At 37.7% G+C, this 21,491-nt stretch overlaps 1 protein-coding gene across 5 annotated transcripts in view; it reads right to left on the bottom strand.

The window, feature by feature from the left end:
- Window positions 1-21,491, bottom strand: part of Jmjd1c (jumonji domain containing 1C) — a 155,257-nt gene that overhangs the window by 70,219 nt on the left and 63,547 nt on the right. For all 5 annotated transcript variants that reach the window (XM_029482357.1, XM_021173855.2, XM_029482356.1 and 2 more), the window contains exon 2: window positions 21,099-21,263. Coding sequence is in view for 2 of the 5 variants with exons in the window: in XM_029482355.1 (XP_029338215.1) it covers window positions 21,099-21,263 (165 nt within the window). In the remaining 3 variants the exon portion in view is untranslated. The remainder of the gene's footprint in view (window positions 1-21,098; window positions 21,264-21,491) is intronic.

Genomic DNA, 21,491 nt, shown 5'->3' with positions numbered 1-21,491 from the left:
AAAAAAAAAAAAAAAAAGAGAGAGAGAGAGAATAAAACTTTACTGGATGTTAACTGTGAGGGTGAGACGGGGACTGGCATAAAGTTATGGTCAACCTGGGCAAGACTGAAACCTTATCCCTAAAACCAAGAATGGACACAGAATAAAGATGGTACAATAGGCATTGATTATTCTAAGTATTGGAGTAAATATGGTTTTGTTTCATAGAGCATAAGTAGTACTAAAATAAAATACTTTATTTTACAGGTGATGGATGGTACTAAAATGTTACTTTAGCATAAAGTATTGTATTAATGCTGTCAAGTAAAGATTAAATCACAATATACAATCCTAATAACTCATTCGTAAGACATAGAAAACATATGGATAGCGAAAGCAGGCTACATGTGTTACAAAGGACTACCACTGAATGAATATATATATCTTCATGAATATATATATATATATATATATATATATATATGGCAGTCTCTTTCTAAATCCTGAACAACACAGAGACAAAATGTTCATATAGCTAAGTACATTTTATTCTACATTTCTAAAATTTAAACTACATAATAATTCAAGTCTATTATTTCACAGGACTAATCTTGTAATAATACAGTATATACTCAAGTTTAATTATATATACAACAGACTTTAAAATGCTGCAAGTACTATCAGACCCCAACAGAAGCAACAGCACTGAGAACCACAGAGTCTACCCAACTGCCAGTCAGCCATTCCTGTGCCCGGAGATAAAATCAAAATAACTAACACCATTACTGAGGAACCAACTATCATCGTAAACATATTTTAGACTATATCTAGGTGTTAGAAAAAAAGTCAAAAGGCATCTCTAGAGAACTTAGCTAGACAACTCTTGATGCACAACAAAGATTCAGAGATACATGCAAAAGGCTGGCAACAAGAAACAGAGTACCTTTAAATGTTGAACTGGGATTTAAAGTATTTGAAAATGCATTAATACGTTTGTTCTTGTAATCTGACCAGTTTCTAACACACAGCAAACAGTGAGGTGATGACACAGGAAGCTGCTTGCTTAACCAAGGCTCCTAGGTTCCTATTCTTTAAAATTCATAAGGGAGAGAAACTCCAATCAGACACTGGTGAAGGGCTAGTCAACCCCCACCCTGCCCTCTGCTGTAGGATAAGAGGCCTTTTCTAGAGGCTGAGCCAGGCTAGAGGAAAAGGAAGCTACTCCAGTGGGCCCAGAAATGTACATCTGGTTTCCTTCCTTTTTAGCTGGTTTCCAGGTTACAAGCTGAATAAATCAACAGAGCTGAGAACTTAAACAGTGACAGGAGCTAAAAGGAAAGGCAACACTATCTGGCATTCCAAAGAAAATTTGTTCTTTCCGATAATATAAGAAGGCTGTACATAAAATTTAGGGTTAACTTGACATTTTTGCTACATTTTAGCTTGGCCTATAAAAGTAAATATATATATATATGAAAAAATGAAAGCCTGGTGATTTCTCCAACAATAAAGACCAGAAAAACCCCAAGAACAACAATCAAACACTTCTGTCAGGGATATAATCAAGGTGATTAATACTAGAGAATGAATCTCTTCTCTGTCGAATGTGTCTTAGCATTAAAGACTTTAAAAAGGAATCTTTCTCAATCAATCAATCAAATCACATGAATGAATAAACTAATAAATAACTATTAAATTTAAAAACCACCAAAGAGATATTAATAGGAAAAAAATAAGTGAACAGCCACATTTACAAAGAACCTCAACTAGATACGGCCTTAGATTCCGATGAATATTTTTCAGTGTAGCATGTTTCTATGTATCTATGAAAATATATAGCAGAAAATTTCTCTATCATGATAAATACCCAAAGGAGGAGTATTTTATTATTCAGTGTATACAGATCCTGCACACAGTGCAAAGATAGAAGAATATTGCTTTATGCCTTTAGATTAAGTGCTCCATGCGCTTCTAGAGGAAACAGACCCATCTCCTCACTCCCTCACGGGATCCTGAGTTTAGGTTTCTACAACCTATGCAAACAGTTGGTAGGCACAGTGGTCCCCCAGTAAGTCTAGCTCTGATGTTGGAGATGGATTCTCAGAGCAAATAGTCTATAGCCATATTGGCAAGCTCTGGGTTTTATTGAAACCCTGATTTGAGGGATAAGGCAGAAAAGCAATCAAGGAAGACTCATCACATCAACCCAGACTTCTACAAACACATATACACACAAGTGAATACACACAGAGAGATTTAACACAATAAAACAAGCAGAAACCCTCAACTCATCCTTAAGTAGTAGTAGCACCCTCACTCAAACAATCTATACAGGGTGTCCTATGTGCTTGGTTCAGATGATAAAAAGATAAACTAGGGGGCTAGAGCGATGGCTCAGTGATTAGGAGCACTGGTTGCTCTTCCAGGGGTCCTGAGTTCAATTCCCAGCAACCACATGGTGGCTCACAACCATCTATATTGGGATCTGATGCCCTCTTCTGTCACACAGATATGCAGGAAGATAGAACAGCCATTTACATAAATAAATCATTTTTTAAAGATAAATGAAAGAAAAGCTTTTTTCCTAGCATAATTCATGTCATTTTCAAAAAACATGAACATTGATAACTTAAATAAAGGATAGTAACTTAGAAATTACCTTGGAGAATTAGTCTCCCTTCTCCCATTCTCACTGTGGCCTGAGAAACAGCCGTACTCTATTCTAATACCCAGGCCCATTTTTTAATTTTGCAGATATCTTGTCAAAGGTTTACACCAATGATGGTTTGAAATTCTATATTATAGCTGAATTTGTAATTTTACAAAATCTTTTCCTCCTAGCTTTTGGTTTCTCTCTAAGATGCTGGAGAAGCAAAGCTAGTGCCTCCCAGACTTTATCCTGCACTCTCTCAGCCTCCAACCCTTTATCCTGCACTCAGTCTCCAACCCTTCCCAGGCCTTCTGAAGGAGACACATACTGAAACTCCACTTGTTTCTAACTTCAGACTCCTCTCTTTCACAATTGCCCTTATTAGTCCTCTTGCCTCCTAATACTGAAGCTTTACTCAATTTCCTCTCTCTACAACTTTGCAAGCTGCGGCATTAATGTCATTAATCCCAGGATTCTGGAGGTGCAGAGAGATTTTTACATTGTAAGACGACATGAAATAAGTATATTGTTTTCATGATTGCAAGCATAGGGTGGCAGAGAACAAAGTATTCTGCCATCTGTTCTATTAAACTTTAACCTTTGAACTTTAAATACAGGAATGTGAAACTAAGATACTACTGGAGGCCTGACTTTAAAGGTAAGTTAATTCACTACAGGCTGGCTGCTATTCTACAAATACTGACTACTAGCAGTGTTAACCTGGGATCTGCATTCTTCAAGCTCACAGATGATAAGGGATGCCTATGAACATCCCACTGCCTGGAAGGCTGGGACAGGAGGGCACAGAACCACTAAATTCACACATACTAGATTCCAGGCCCGACTGGGCTACAGTGACAACCTGTCTCAAAAAAATGGAATTAGAAAAAACAACTGGAACAAGGGTCAACCTCTAAATGAACCAAGAAAAGCTTGAGGACAAGATGGGGCACACCTTTAACCCTAGTGCATGGGAGGCAGAAGGCAACCTGCTGTACAGGTGGAGTTCCGGGCCAGGCGACACTACAGTCAGACCCTGTCTCAAGAAGAAAACCGTACGTCCTGTATTTATAGCTTACATTTCTAGCTATCTGAGGATCGGGAAAGAGATTCGCCATCTGTTGCAGTTCCAAAAACTCACGTGGAAGCATTTTATAGTGTCTGAAAATAGGAAGCCAATGCACATATGTGGAGGTGACAAAAGGGAACAAATCAAAATTTAAAATCACTAATAAGCAAAAGCAGAAGAGTGTTGGAAGGCAGAGGCAGGTGCATCTTGAGATTTAAGCCAGCCTGGTCTACATAGTGAGTTTTAGGCCATCCAAGGCTACAACTGAAAGACCCCGTCTCAAAAAGCAAAGAAAAAAAAGGGACCTAGATACTTCTCATGCAGATGGAGAATCATTTATAACATATTTTAAGATTCTAATATTTTCTTTCTCAAATTAACTTAGTGCCTTAAGAGTACAAATAACACAATTGCATCATACTTTCAAAAGCACTGCTACTGCAAATGGGCAGAAGTACTGCTACACACTAATGCACTATCCACAAAATAGCAAAGTCCTATTGTAAAATTTATTATGCAAGACTGTTTTAAGAACAAAACTACATGAAAGCTTGTAGGATGGGGCCTCCATGGTTAACAGATCTTTTATCTCTTAAGGATGAAAGAACAATTATAATTGGTGGGGATGAGAAGTACTATACAGTTAAACTGACACAAGCACACATGCAAAGCTATGTGTGCTTTTAAAACTAGTAATAATTATAAAATGGTAATAAGGTGAGGTTAATCTGAAATAAACGGCCTTGAGCCAAGTGTATATCCTCAAAGAACATTTGTCGTTATGTTTATATAACTAACATCTTTACCCTTTTCAGTTTAAAACTAGCACTGAAATGTATTTTCCAAATTACCCAATCACTTTTATGTCCCACCAGGTTGGAATAAGGCCTCAATTTATTTCCTGGTGTATTTATTTCTTCTACCTTGCGAAAGCTTGCTTCCTGTGCAGTGCAAGTCAGTAAAGTAAGGCTCTACACTTCCTATGGCCTGCCTGCTGCCTCCTTGTGGGTCAAAACCTCTGTTGTCAGCAAGTTTGCAAAGCGGAATGTTTCACTGAAAAAAATAAAGACTTCACAATTTCCATTTCATGATATAACACAGTATTTTTTTATTTTATTTGTTTTTTCAAGAGAAGATCGTTCTGTGTAGCCCTGGCCATCCTGGAACTTAGTCTATAAACCAGGCTGGCCTCAAACTCAACAGAAATCCACCTGCCAATGCCCCCCAAAGTGCTGGGGTTTAAAGCATACCACCTCCACCTGGTCACAGTAGCGATTTCTAATTTTAAAAAAGGAATACAGTTTAAGGTGACAGTGGTCACCTATCTTTAATATTTAGATTTAAAATATAAAGTAACAAGTCCTAAAATTTCAAGCATGTACCTTTAAAATGTATAATTTATGCCAGTATTTTGACAATCATACAATTCCAAGTTTACATAACCAGATATTCTAATACTAAAATGTGGTTTCAGTTACAAGCCAGGAATAATTCATTTGAGATACCCATCACTTTCTTTTAACATGTTGTACCATTAGGAAGCTGTGTTACAAAAAAGCAGAGAAAACAAATATACAAGGTGAATCTCAACAAATACTCATAAAAAAATCATTCACTTCCTTTAAACAAAAGCCACACATACAGCAATAAGATCTTATTAACTCCTTCCTCACTCCTGTTCTTTTTCCTTGAAAGTCTCATCCTAGCTCAGGTGACTTGAACTTGGGATGTAGACTAGATAGGCCTCAAACTTTAGGAAATCATCCTGCTTCATTCAGGCTCCCATGTCAGCCATGAACGACCATGCCTGGCTTCCAAAGCACTTTCAGGAACTACATTTCATTGTAAAGAAAACTCCGTAGGTTCCCAGGGCTAACTAGAAAGGAAGAAACTGAGATTAATGATTCACATAGCATTAAATTTACTTCTGTATGAATGAAAAAATTTTCACAATTAGCTGCTTCATGGATTATAATAAAGACTTTCTCCATAGTCCTAGTTTTCTTGTGAGAGACTGGGCAAATAATTTCACGATTCCTATGGACTTAGAGCACTTTCTATCATTTTAACCATTTCCAAGTGTTAATACTTGACTACCTGCTTTTTGAGATTGCTTTATCTCAGTGACTCTCAATATTATCTTTTCATTAGGCCAAACATTAACTTTATACAGTAGTTTGACATCTAAATATGAATATTACTTTAAGTTTACAAAATTTAGTGTAAAAATCAAAAATATCATCTGAGTGTCCGCTGAGCATTTTACATACAGACACACACACACACAAACACAGGTTGAAGGGCCACTTGTTATATTGCTTATATTAGACCCTAAAGCATAAATGTTACTTCCATCTCAGTCTCTCTTTCCATTTGTCCTGTTTGCTAAGGTTGGGGTTCAACCATTACCTTAAGCTTACAGGGCAAAAAATAAACATTTTTCTACAGTAAAACAAAAAAAAAAAGGTAAGTAGACGCAATTGTGCATAGAGTTCAACTGTGTTAGCTGTGTCAACCGTAAAAACTGCCTGTGCATTTTTGCTCTGCCACTTCTACTTCCTTTGCCAAGCCTATGCTTTTCTTTACTTTCACAGTGACAATTAGACTGAGTTTGTTGTGTTTCCTTCTATTTATCACTGTTAATAGTTGATAAGAATTCTGAAAGAGCTACTCTCCTGCCAGAACTTGATGCTGAAACTATACCGTTGGCCAAAGCCAAGAACAGTTATTTAAAAAAAAAAAGTCCTCTTGTCGAGTAGCATTGATCATAAAAAAGAACTATTAATAGTTAAAAATGCAAATTTCCTGGGCATGCAGCAAACTTAAAGACACAGAACCTCTGAGAGTGAGGCATAGACACCTATATTTTTAACAAATTCTTGGGCAATTCTAACAGCATATTTGACAACTGTAACCCTTTTGAGAATGATTAAAAACTATGGTTTTCCCCAGATATACACAACAGTTTTTAGCAAATATTTTAGCCGAATTCCAAGATTATCTGGAGAACCTTCAAATGCTGAATTCTTCTGAGCTTTCCACAACTTGCAGTTAGTATGTGGAGCCCAAGAATCCTTATCTTTAAACTGTTCTGTGGCTGTATTTGGTTAGCTTTGGAAAGCATTACCTCAGAAGGCTCAACAGGGTGCAGAATCATTACCACTAACATCTCTGACCACCTCCACACTCCTTTAATATCAGAGTATTAATATACTTATTTTATTTTAAAAACCCTAGATTTTGTAACTTTTACTACCTAAGAGGAGTAGGTCCTCCTGCTGTGGGGGTGGGGTGAGGGGCTGGCTCAAAGTGCATGCCTTTAATCCCAGCATTCAGGAGCAAAGGCATGGGAACTGATCTCTGTGAGTTCCTGGTCTAAAGAGTTCTAGGAAGCCCAATGTACACAGAGAAACCAAGTTTTGAGAAACAAAAACAAAAAAAAAAACAAACAACAAAAACACTTGGCCCAGGGTGAGTACATCTCTCAGCCCAGAATTTAAGACATTCTTTTGACAGATGTTACTCTGCTTGCTTAATTACTTTCTCAGTAACCACCAAAATCTTTAAATACCTTATCAATAAGCATACATTAGAAAGCAATCCATTTTTCAATGTGGAGCTGTGACTCATAAAGTGGTCCTTTGACAAGTGTGAAAATCCTAAGGCAAAAGAGGAGAAACCCTAATACCAGGTAGATGCCTTCTCAGAGATGTCTCTCCATCCGAAAATACCAACAAGCACAAACAGGTAGGCTGTGGAAAAGGCAATGCTTCTTCCCCAAATTACATGGCAAGAGAAAACCTAAAACCTAAACACATAAACACAAAGATAATTTCTTCTTGAAGCTTAGAACAGATGAGGACTTAATCATCGCGGATCCCTATTTCTATGCATCTGAAGTGGAACAATGAGGAAGCTCTTCAAGAAAAGACTTGAAGAGCCAGAAGTGTAGTTAATCATTCAAGAAATGACTTCAAAGCTGACTTAAATGGCCTATGAAGCAGCAAAAAAATTTCTCAGGTCACATGAACTATGAACCCGGAACGAGCTGGCTCTAGACTGTGGTCAAAGGAGACACAGCCCTAAAACTACAATGCTGGCATTATCTCATATTACCAACTAAAGCACATTTTTTCCATCTATATTAAAATACAATCAATAATAGTCTTTCAAATTGGGGCTGGAGAGATGGCTCAGTGGTTAAGAGCACTGACTGCTCTTCCAAAGGTCCTGAGTTCAATTCCCAGCAACCACATGGTGGCTCAAACCATCTGTAATGTGATCCGATGACTTCTGGTGTGTCTGAAGACAGCTACAGTGTACTCAAATAAATAAGTCTTTAAAAAAATATTCAGCACTCACATGGAGGCTCACAACTGTCTATAACTGTAGTGCCAAGAATCCAATGCCTTCTTCTGGTGTGCAGACATATATGTACATAAAATACATAAATCTTTTACAAAAAATGTTTACAAATTGAAAGTGTATCACATGACAGCTTCACATACTGTACAGCGACTGCAACAACTAGGCTGCTTAATGCATCAACCACCTCATCTGGTTACTTCTGTGTATGATGAGATAAATGTAAATGTACTTCTTTTAGCAAATTTCAAATATACATGATAGATGATAGTTTGTTAGCTATGGTCACTGGACTGTACACCAGATCCTCACAATGGACTCAAATTAATTCAAAGTCTAAACCTTGTGACTAAGATCAGTTGATTCCTCCTAATCCCTGGCACTCACCACTCTAAGCTGTTTGTTGCTGAATTTATGTGTATGTATGTGCCTGTGTGTGAGGCCACATGTGTGCATGTACCCACAGAGGCCAGAAGATTCCCTTGAGTTGGAGTCGCTGGGGCTGTGAGGTCCCAGTGTGGCAGGTGCTGAGACTTGAACACAGGCCCTTGGCAAGGACAAGAGGACAGGAGGAGCTCATAACTGCAGACTCATCTCTCAAGCCCTATGTTCTGTTTCTACGAGTTCTCCACATAAGCAAAACAATAAAGTATTTATCTTTCTCTGTAAGGCTTCTTTTACTGAGCAATGCTGCATCAATATATTATTTTTGCTGTGTTAAGGATCATTCTGTGGCTTCCAGTCTATTAAGTATTCAACTTTATCACTAAGCAACATGTCTAGTGGGGGGAGGGGCTGTGTGTGCAACAAATCTTTTGCATCCCAATCTGCCCTCAGACCTGTTATGTACCCAAAGTTCTGCTGCTGTTTTTGTTTTCATTATTTAGAAAACACCTGATAAGACCATACATATTACAGTATGTTACTCCTGTACAAATAAAAAAATTATAAAGTTCATGTTTTTAGATCAATTACTTGAATTTTGCAAGTTGCCAACTCATTGTGGTAAATTAAGATAAAATTTTATAAGCTGACAACATCACTAGCTTCCCAAAATACACATATAATGCATCTATTTCTCTCTCTGCCTACAAGCATACTTAAATGAAAAGACCAGTAAGTAATACCAGTGTCAACAGCAGCAACAATTTTACAGGCTCTTCAATCATCTGAACAAGATTTCAGACAGCCATCTCTATTCTGATTTTGATGCCTTCAGAATACACTTGACATAATTTGAGTAAAATTACATTACATTAATTTTATATACTTTATATGCATATATTCTTATCAACTTTCATAATTTTTGGAACTATTTCAATAATAACAAAGGCAGTCCTCAAACACTAAGTCAGGACTGGTGGTAAACACTGTACTGTGCACTGCCATCTGAGGTTATACGCCTGAAAGTAACATGTACTGCCATTTGGTTTCATATGTAATATAAGTCACAACTTATGTATAGTGCTGAAGATAAACTCCAAAGCTACTTTTATTCTTTTTTTTGATACAAGATCTCATAGTATATAGCTCTAGCTGCCCTGTGATCAGGCTGGCAGCTCACAGACATCTGACAGACTTCAATACTGGAGTAGAGGCATGTACCACCAGGCCCAGAAGCTTAGTGTCTCGTAAATGCATTAAAAATATGTAGATAGGCTACAGCTGGGTAAATTTCTCTAATACAAACTCTGTTTTATACTAGCCTATACTAATGTACAACAATGAGTAGTCCCTGTGAAATATTGGGCTCTTCACCCCCTGGATCTCCTGGCTTACATAAAGCTACTACTTGTTTCTATTGCCTAGAATTCCAACAGTACCCTTCAACATATATCCCTAGCCTCGAAGAAAAGACAACTTTAAATTCGAAGTTTATACAGAATATATTTTGCTTTCACATTGTTACAAAGAGAAGAAAAGTAGACCAAGTCATCTTAGGTTGAGCACTATCTGAAACTGCTCTTGTAGAATTAAATTTAACATCAGCAACCCTCAAATGTCCTGTTTAGGTTCCACAAGACTACTACTTAAGTGTGAGGTAATGCACACTTGTGTCCACCCCCACAGGCTCACTTTAGTACAAGAGGTGTTGGTCAAACCTGTTAGACAGCTTCAGATGCAGAAAGGATTAGGAAGTTGAATTCACTCAACAAATACTAACTGAAACATCTACAGTTTGTTAAGCACGGGCACAATTATTAAAACGATGCAAAGATGAAGCTAACTGGAAATTCTATAAAAGACAAAACTTACCTGGTATAAACTGCTATACCTCCACCCCATAATAGGCATTGAACCTTACTATTTGCATAGGCTAGGCAACAGCTCTACCACTAACTATAATCACAGGCTGGTATGAATGTTAAAGGTATGTTTCAATCATGTGAAATAACATAACAGTATATTGAAATCATTTTAAACTAAAATAAAACTTCATTAGAGAGCCCAGGAGGATACTAGCAATGATCCGCACAATAAAGATTCATCTATCTATCCAACCCTTTTCTGAATGGTTAGAAGAACTAGGAATATTTAGCCTAAGGCTTTCCTATCTTATTCTACACCAGATTTAAAAACAAACAAACCAAGAAACTCTTTAAGGAATTGAAGAGATGTCTCAATCTATACTGGTCTTACAAATTTAGTTCCCTGCACTCAGTTCAGGTGACTTATAAATACCTCTAACTCTAGTGACAGAGGTTCTGATCCCCTCTTCTAGTATTCTTGGACACAAGCTCTCCCTTCTCCTTCTCCCTCCTCTCTCAAAAAACGCACAAGATCTGCTAGAACTTGCTTTGTAGACCAGGCTGGCCTCAAACTCAAGAGATCTACCTGCCTCTGCCTCCCAAGTACCATGACACTAGCTGTGTTGTTCTTGCCTCATGAACTGTGACTCCTATGACTGGAACATTACAGTGTACAGAAAGAAGCACTGAGACAACACAGGGTCTTACAGACACACCTAACATCACGGACCTGTGAAAAGATTGTAACGTCAGAAGCATTTACAAGGCTGGTACCATTATAAAGTATAACTAGCTTCATTATCTTGAATACAGTCTTGCTCTCATTTTTGAGTCTCACTGGAATAATCAGTTGATTAGAGGTACCTCAAAACAGAGAAACTTGATTTTCACAACATTTGTGACTAAGTTCCTTACAAACATGCAAACAATATTATATTTTAGTTCTAACCAAGAGGGAAATTTTTTAATATTTATGGAAGAAACACTTGCATAATCAATTCTCACTACTATTCACAATAGTTATGTTCTGTATTCTGTCAAGTCATCTCAAGCACGGGATTATCAAATACTAAGCTATTTCCCTGAGAGGAAACAAAGTAAGTTCCTATGAATCTGTTGTCACAAACGCCTTGCTAAACAGTCACCACACACCATGTTTACATATCTCCTTTCTAGGACACTTTGTATTTGTCTTGGTGAAAAATAAGGGGTACTGAGACAGCGTCTCCATATGTAGCCTTGGCTGGCCTGGAAATGAGAGACAGCCACTTCTTCCTTCAGAGCTGGGATTAAAGACATGCACCACCATACTTAGGCAGATTCTTATTTTATTATAGTTCATTTCATTTTGAGACAGAATTTCATATACCCCAAAATGGCCTTGAACTCATTATGTAGCTAAAGATGCTCCTGACCCTCTGGTCCCTCTACCTCCAGCTCCCAGGTGCTGGAATTACAGGCATGCACCACCATATCAACTCATGTGGTACTGGCAACAGACCCAGAGTCTTGTGCATTTTAGGCAAATATTCTACCAACTGAACACCAATTCCACCCCACACACACCCTTCTTCATAATATCTTATTTAACAGTTCTGTAGGCTCATTGACATTTTTTGATTTAAAAAAAAAAAAAAAGCACAGTAACTCATGCCTAACTGCAACTTAGTAAGATATTTAATTTCCTCCGAAAGTGTTACCTTTGGAGTACCTTTTTAAACTTAAAATTGCTAGATCAATGGCCTATGGTTACATTGGCCTCTCTGCTCCCCATCCCCCCTGCAAAAGAAAATTAATAGAATCTGTGCACAAGTCCATGTGCTGTGTCCACTCTCATGCATGCACTGGTATGTACCCTGACGGGAGGGAGGGGGGCGGGGGGGGGGGCAGCAGGTAACTTTTTTTTTGCTTTCCACCTTACTTTTAGAGACAAGGTCCTGCACTAAACTTGAGCCTATCCTTTAAGCTCAACAGGTTAGCCAATGAGCTCTAGAGGTTACTTGTCTCTACTCCCCAACACTTGAGTTACATCCATCATGTTCTCATTCTCTACAGGTATTGTATGCAACACTAATTTATGATCTCTGAGGCTGAGGATATAGCTCACAGTAGTGCACCTACCTAAGCAGTGAACAAGACTGTTAGACGGTACATATTCTTTTTGGTCAGAACTCACTTTCTCAATGTGTTTAAATTGACAGGCAGTGGTAGCACATGTCTTTTATCCTGGGCGCTGTCATGTCCCAATCCTGTCTTTAAAAAAAATCCAAAGCCAAAACCAAAACAAACCAAACCCCAAAAAAACAAAACAAAACAAAAACAAACAAACAACAGCAAAATAAAAAACTAGACTTCTATGCATGTGATATTTGAAAATAATATTCTTACAGATTTACTTGCCATAAGTTATCCTAGAACTTGCTATGTAGACTACAACACTGTGCTTGCAATCGGCCTGCTTCAGCATTTACAGGCTAGAACTAGGCAGGTAAAGGACAAATAAAATGTTTTCTTGTGGTGCCAAACTGAGTCCTCCCAAAATAAAATATTCCATGAATGTGCAGCTTTTGAACACTATTTAAAATGTGAAGTTAGCTACTGCAGTTGCTACTGTCAAGAATTCAAACAAAATAATTCATACTGCATATCAAAAGGCACTGGTAACAGAAGTTTGGGCATAAGGCTGTCTCTGTTTTTTCAGACAGACATTCTCAGACTGCAGGCTACATCTGAGAGAATGAGAATTTAGGATTCACAGCCAGAGTTTGAACAAAAGAAGAAAAGGAGAATAGAGGGGGAGGGGAGGGGAGGAACCAGCTGTCTAAACTCAAAATACAAACGTTCTCAAAAAGAAATAAAAATAGTGTATTTTAGTTAAACATTCATATTAGTAAACTGGTTTTTTTTTTCTAGGTTGGCAGGCATACTAAATTTCAAGTTCTTTTGTCTAAGATGCAAAATTAACTTATTATTGATATAATTTGCTACAACAGGAATACCAACTATGTATTAGGCTATACAGTAAGACCCACTGAGAGCTTGGAATAGGTGGGGAAGAACCAGAGATCATAAATGGCAATTCCTTAGTAGCTTTAATCTGCGTAACAACAACAAAACCAAAAACCACATACGTGATTTGAGCATATATTTACAGCCAAACTTTAAGATGTATAAATGTGTATATTTCTTTAGCTATACCTGCTACAGCATATAAAAGTGCTTATCAAGAATCTTTTAAAGGATCCACCTAAAAGCAATAATCCTTTCAATTACTAGTCATGAGACTTTTAGTAGCATTTCCACTGAAAAATCACTGTTGATGGTAATGTAGGAAAATAAGTTCATATTGGCTATAATTAGAGTTGAGTGAATTCTAATAATTACTTTACTTCTCAGACACATATCCGTATATATTGTATTCTTAAATTTTACTGTTGTATGTGTTGCTATGTATAGCACAAGACATGTATGGAAGTCAGAAGACAACTTGGAGGACTCAACCCCCTGGACACCTCCCTTTGGTTTTTCAAGACAGGGTTTCTCTGTGTAGCCCTGGCTGTCCTGGAACTCACTCTGTAGACCAGGCTGGCCTCAAACTCAGAGAGATCCATCAGCATTTGCCTCCCAGGTGCTGGGATTAAAGGTGTTCATCACCAGTACTACCACTTGGCTTATACACAAATATTAGAGAAATTTTTGTCTTCATTTTTTTTAAGGTTTATTTATTTATATGTAAGTACACACCTCAGAAGAGGGCGTCAGATCTCATTAAGGGTGGTTGTGAGCCACTATGTGGTTCCTGGGATTTGAACTTGGGACCTTCGGAAGAGCTGTCAGTGCTCTTAACCGCTGAGCTATCTCTCCAGCCTGTCTTCATCTTTTTGTAGAGCTATGGATTATGATATATTTTATAATAGCACATTACTATGGATTAAATTTTATCAGCTTATCCTAATTCCTTTTTTTTTTCTTTTCTATTTTTTTTAAAGAATGACTTCTTTTATGTATATGAGCACACTATACCTGCCTTCAGACACACCAGCTCAGAATCTAACTCCCAGGGAATTCTAACTCCAGACAAACCAATTATGATGGTCATTCTCGACACCTATCAGGTCTATTAGGATGGGGAGTCAGTGTGCACAATCATTCTAGCTCACCCTGCAAAGCTTAAACAATACCTCGGTCATCAAGTCATCATGTGTAATCTACTAGAAGGTCTCGCAGTAAGACACTTCTGAGTTTGAAATCAAACTTCACAGCAATAAAAATTTAACTATGTTTTCCTGACGTCACTTACTAGAAACATTCTAAAAAGGCACTTACATAATTTCCTGTTTTTAAAAAAAAATATTTATTTATTTTATCTATAAGTACATTGTAGCTGTCTTCAGACACACCAGAAGAGGGCATCAGATCCCATTACAGATGGTTGTGAGCCACCATGTGGTTGCTGGGAAATATTCTCAGGACCTCTGGAAGAGCAGTCAGTGCTCTTAACTGCTGATCCATCTCTCCAGTCCTTATATGATATTTCTTTAGTTTTGCAGATTCATCTAAAATGACATGTGGGTTTGGGTATTTTATTAAAATTTATTTATGTACGAATGATCTATCTGCATGTAAACCTGCATGCCAGAAGAGGGCATCGGATCCTATTACAGATGGTTGTAAGCAACCATGTGGTTGCTGGGGATTGAACTCAGGACCTCTGGAAGAGCGGCTAGTGCTCTTAACCTCTGAGTCATCTGGTTTGGGTATTTTTATTCTTTTAGTTCGATTTGGCTAGTGGTCAGGTGTTGTTGTTTAAATCTAGTTCATGTTCTACACATGAAACATAAGACTTACGAAAAGGAGGTAAGACAAGTACTTACAGACACATTGGCATTGCCCATTTCAGTAGCTGTGTGTTTAGGGGTTTTATATATATATATATATATATATATATATATATATATGCATCTCATTTCAGACCTCCATGAACACTGTTTTAAAAACTGTATCAGGGGAAGCCAGGCATGGTGGCGCACACCTTTAATCCCAGCACTCGGGAGGCAGAGGCAGGCGGATTTCTGAGATCGAGGCCAGCCTGGTCTACAGAGTGAGTTCCAAGAAAGTCAGGGCTATACAGAGAAACCCTGTCTCAAAAAACAAAAACAAAAACAAAAACAAAAACAAAAACAAAAAAAAAAAAAAAAAACTCTAACAGGAGAACTCGTTGAGTTTTTAGCTGAACACAAAAAAACAAATCCAACACACACAGCACAGATGTGAATGGCAGAAAAACAACTTGCCACTTAGTTCACAAAGATGCAACTCAGGTGTCCTAGTTACAGTTTATAATGCTATGACAAATAAAACCACCATAACCAAGACCAACCTGGAGAGGAAAGAATTAATTTCATCTTAAGACTTCTACATGTCTATCAACTAAGAAGCCAGAGTAGGGGAACACAACAGGAAAGATACCTAGAGGCAGAAACTGAAGTAAAGGCCATGCTTACTGGCTTGCTGCCCATGACTTGATCATCTTGTTTTCTTATACACCCCAGGCCCAACTGCCTAGGGGTGGCACCAACTATAGCGTGTTGCTCCCTCTCACATGACTGTCATGAATTTGAACACCTGACCTTAAAAAGGTGTGTGTGCGCGTGCACATGCCCACATATTATATATTTGGATGGGAAAGGAACAATCAGATGGGGGCTTCTAGAGGATCTGGAGTCAATCTCCAATATCCATGTCTGGTGACTCACAAGTGCCCATAGCCCCAGAAAACAGGGATATGACTACGTCCTCTGTCCTATATTGAAACATGCACTCATATACATATATCTACATAGACACACACATAAATAAATCATTTTTTAAACATTAAAAGAAGTAAAATTTATATATATACCATAACTATCGGAAATATACACATCTATTACCAAAATAGCAATGTCTTTAAAACCACAATCAGGGTCTGTGAGATGGCTGAACAGGTAAAGGTGCTTGCTACCAAGTCTGACAATGTGGACAGGTCCTCCCTAGCCCACAGAATACAAAAAGAGAACTATGCCAGGTGTCTTCTGACTTCCACACACGTGATGACATTCATGTACACTTTCACACACATAAATAATGTTCTTTTTAATTGAAAGGTACTAAAACATTTTATAAATTGCTTTTGAAAGAACTGGAGAGACGGCTCAGAAACTGCTCTAAGAAAGAATTAGAGTTCAGTTTCCAGCATCTATATCAAGTAGCTCACACTACCTGCAAGTCCAGGTCCAGGAACAACCTAGGCCTGTCGGCCTCCACAACCAACTCCACACATGCACACACATGACTATAGGAGAATAAACTGCTTTGGCATGAGGTGGGTGGATGGGTCCGACCCCATGGCCATTTGAACTCTGATGGAATCTGTCCTTACCCTGGCACCTTCCTTTTCCAAGGAGAAAATCCTCTGGCGAGCTAGGAGTACATGCCAGCTGAAAACCCTCAAACTGCAAAGGTAGGCTTGAGTATTTACAAATGTTCAGTAAGTTCTATGAGTTCCAGGAGATTATAAATAAACCCTGTGATAGTTCTGGGAAGCCCTCAAGAATAAACAGGATCAGAAGTTAAGTAGACCCTTGTAAAGACACCCTTCAAAGACTACTGCATATGGCAAAACTCATTCCAACGCTATTCTCAATTTTTACCTACATATTTTCTTGCCTTTTTTTTTTTTTTTAAATAAGACTATACCAATTTCTGCAGGTAATTTGTGTCTATAACTTCTATTATGCCTACATGGTATTTAACAGACACTGGATGAATTGAATACATTTTCTACGTTTAAAATGTATTTTAAGACTAACTTCATAGTAACTAAATTAATAAACCAGAATATAAATGACTTATTCATATTATTTGCATGGAGAGTTGGCAGAGATTGCCTGTGGCTGTGGGTGCACATGTACCATGGCATGCGTGTGGAGGTCAGAGGGTACTGTGTGGGGTCCTTCACCACACTGGATCCCGTATCAAATTCACAGTGTTAGGTTTGATGACACGTGTCTTTACATTCTGAACATCTCATAGGCCCCTCTTTTGATTCTCACAATATGGTATCCTTCCTTCCCCCTCCAATAAAGGAAGGAAAGAAGGGAGGAGGGAGGGAAGGAGGGAGGGAGGGAGGAAGAAAAATGATAATCTGTAATCCACAAGGAATGAATCAATGTGCTTAGTTGTTACCAGTATTCTCTGTAGTCATTTAGGAAGATAACTAATCTATTCTTTGTAACCTTATCTTCTTGTTGTTGTTGTTTTTTTGGTTTTTCGAGACAGGGTTTCTCTGTATAGCCCTGGCTGTCCTGGCACTCGCTTTGTAGACCAGGCTGGCCTCGAACTTAGAAATCCGACTGTCTCTGCCTCCCGAGTGCTGGGATTAAAGGCGTGCGCCACCACGCCCGGCTAACCTTATCTTCTTAAAGTGCTTTGCCTTTCTAAGAAAGAGCAGCTCTAAAGGTATAGCTTTAAGAAAGAGCAGCTCTAAAGGTATACTTCAGTTCTATGTCACTATTTACAAGAGGACAGAGCCAACTTATCACTAACAATTCTAATGGTACAAACTCACTAACACTTTAAATGAACTTACCCTAAAGTTTACTTCCTATTTGGGATGTGGCATGTCTAAACATCTTAGTAACCAATATACGTTTGAGGCCATAATCTAAATCAACTTTCCAACGTTTTATCCCAAAGAGCTGTTTTTCTGAATACACAATTATGTAAAAGGATTCTTACTGGACAAAGAATCTAAAATAAATTAATAAACGTTTACATACTAGCCAGAATTGCGTATCTATTAAAGAAAACACACACTAAGAAGTAAGAACCAGATTTTTGTGTTCTGCAACACAAGTGCTCTGGGCTTCAGTATTTACACTCTTCTGGCAAGTTTAAATCAGTAAATTAACATTTTACCAGACTATGCTTGGTCCTTTAACATAAATTAAAGTATAGAAACTTGCGTAACTTTTATCTAGCCAGGCTGCTGTCCACTTACCACTTTACAACTGACACTGATTCACTGTCTATGGTGGTACAGCACTGGGCTTTATTCTTACAAGTCACACAAAGATAACTACATAGAATTCCTAACTTTAAACAATGTACAGTCTATTAAAAGATAGATATGAAAAGATACAATAAAAAGCAAATGAGCTGGTTAATAAAACAGAAGTACAAACATGATTCTATAGAAACACCAAATATAAGATTCAGTCTGGTTGGGTGATCTGGAAGGCTGGGCCAGAAGAAAAGTAGTGGAGAACAAGATAGCCATCATACGGATATTGGAAACTGACCCTTCATCTTTTGACAGAATAGCAAATCCTCTTAATCACTGAGCCATCTTCCTGCACTGTTAAAATTTTTCAACAGAAACAGCATTTTACACTACTGACAAAAATAGTTTTAAGTAGTTCCTTGGAAATTTTTCAGCAAGTAGGAAATGTATTAATACTAATCAGAATCTCACCTTGACTTTAATTCAACCTAAGAAAGGGTAATGATTTCCCTAAAGGTTTTTACTCTTCAACTATGATATTAGGATAATATAGTTTGGTTATTTATGATACTAATTCCTACTACTTTTGAAACTTCATACAACACTCATACCCAAATACAAATATATCATATACATATACATATACATATATCATATACCCAAATACAAATATATCATATGTTTGAACTGAGTTTTAAGTTAAGGTGTAGAAACTGAAACATCATGTTAGTCATTGCTGCGTGATATCTCATCACATTGTGATCCCCGAGACTGTGAACTGGTGTGGCTCAGCCTTAGCATACACCTTTAATCTGAGAGCTAAATAACGTTGGCCTAAGGTCTAGAGAGGGAACAAGTAGCCAGGGAGTGAGCATAAGTAAACAGAAAGGAGGGACACAGGCTGGAAGGTATTTAAGACAGCACAGCCTGCAGAAGGAGAAGGGGCTGGTCCTTCTGGGACTTGGGTGGACTAGGAAGGTCAGCTGGGTGCTTTCTCTGTCTCTCTCAGCATCTGGCACCAGAGTCTTTATTGGTAAAATCGAGTGGCTGGGATTTTTTTTTTAAAGCAAGTCACAGCTTAATTTCCTGTTGTTGTTGATCTATGTTATTAACCCTAACGTATGCATCAAAGCCCTGGCCATCTAGAAACTCACTATGTGGACCAGGCTGGCCTGGAACTCACTGAGCTTCACCCACTGAGATCAAAGGCATGCCAATACACACACCTGGATTAAGTTTTTGCTTTAATACTGGGAGCTGAAACATAATCATTTAATAAACTTGTTTAAGCCCATGGATGAAGTGATTCTTTGCTTTTTGAAAGTTTTCTATCAAAAATATAGTTCATGAAAATCATTTCCATACTTTATTTCCTGTTGAAATGCTTTAATTCAGTTGATGTCATTCCTTGCCTTTGTCCTATCTTCTATCATTTAAATTTTTTCTATCTATATTGAATCCAGGGATATGTGGATATGTACAACTATTCTACTGAGTTACATCCCTAGCCTCTATCTACTTTTAATCATGTGTGCCTTTAAACTGTAAAAGGAATGCTCAAAAATAGATAAAGTAAATTTCTATTTTATATGTAGAAAAGCATTAAAGAGTTAACCAACTAAAATAAGAAAAAATATGTAGGCAAATTACACTTTTAAAAACTTGGAAGGCAAGAGATATGCTCCTTAGTAGAGTGCTTGAGGCCCAGGTTTAATCTCAGTATTAGGAATTTGGGGGTGAAAGTGTCTAACGCGGATCACTCATCACTCTAGATGGCTTTCTAGAATGTGTGCTGGTGTAAATCTCTTAGTGTACCATGTGTGTACAGGCATCCAGAGGTCAGAGGAGATCTTTGGATGCCCTGCAGCTGGAGTTACAGGCACAACTACCCAAAATGGGTGTTGAGAACCAAACTCTGGTCCTCTGGAAAAGTTCAAACTTTTACATCTTTCTGACTGTTTATTAATTTTTAAAGGATTTCCACCATGCTAATATGAGGTTAAAGGAGCCACTGTCTGTTCATCACTTGATAGGCATTTTGCCAAAAAACAGTAACAAGTTATTAAATGTGGCTATTTGCCTAATAACATTTTCTTTTGTTCTTAAAGGATATCATGCTAGCCTAGAACTCACTAGGTAGATGATGCTGATCCAAAATCCCCCATTGTCACCTCCTAAATGGCTGGGATTATACACACATACAACCATACCTAGCTTGACTCACAGAATTTAGTAATCTTGTTTAGTTAGTATGTTTCTTTTTTAAACTCTTTAAATAATGAGAAATGCATTAAAATGTTTTCTTAAACAAACCATTTCCTAACATAAATTAATTTGTCCCACTATTTGAACATGTTATGACTTACAGTGAAGACTGATTAACAAGACCAAGAAGAATCGTGTCCTGCCATATGTCTGTCTGTCTTTCGCTTCAAAGTTTCATTCAACACAGCTGTGCCACACCATACAGACAGCATCTGAATGACTATTTCTCAACTAGTCTATAGCCAAATTTAAGTTTTCACCAAATTGGATAAAACAAACAGTTTATGTACTAAATATACTGAAAAAAAATATTAATTAAACCGAAACACTCTTAAATACAACAGTGCTTTGCAAGTTCTGCTAGGTTTTTCAAGAATATTAAACTATAATTGGCCAAACACATCTAACTTCCATTCAGTGCTCACTCATCTTAGACAAACAACTGAGAACAATAAATAAAACAGGAACAAATCTTACCAGTGCAGGCCACTGAATTTGTCTGCTCTTTGATCCCTGAGTCTGGCTAGGGTCCTTCCTTTTGGCCCAGATTAAGTGATATTCCACCAAGAAAGTTGAAAAATCTTCATAAACTCTAACCCACTCCCGTTTATCCCACTCAAGGTCATCAAATTCCACGTAGACCTATAAAAAAAGAAAACATAAAATTTGAGTATTATACATACAGCAATGATATTAACCCATGAAGCAGAATTAGAAAATACATTAACATTACTATTCATCTTTTTGGCAGAGGTATTGCATAATATGTAGCTCAGAGTGGTCTCAAACTTGTGACCATCCTGGTTTGCCCTCCCAAGTGCTGGAACGTTGTAGAACAAGAACCTTACTCACTTCTATGACATGAAAATG

The sequence above is a fragment of the Mus caroli genome, chromosome 10 (genome assembly GCF_900094665.2).
Source record: "Mus caroli chromosome 10, CAROLI_EIJ_v1.1, whole genome shotgun sequence".
NCBI lineage: Eukaryota > Metazoa > Chordata > Mammalia > Rodentia > Muridae > Mus > Mus caroli.
The sequence above is the reverse complement of the archived record's forward strand: the minus strand, read 5'-3'. Positions and strand labels throughout refer to the sequence as shown.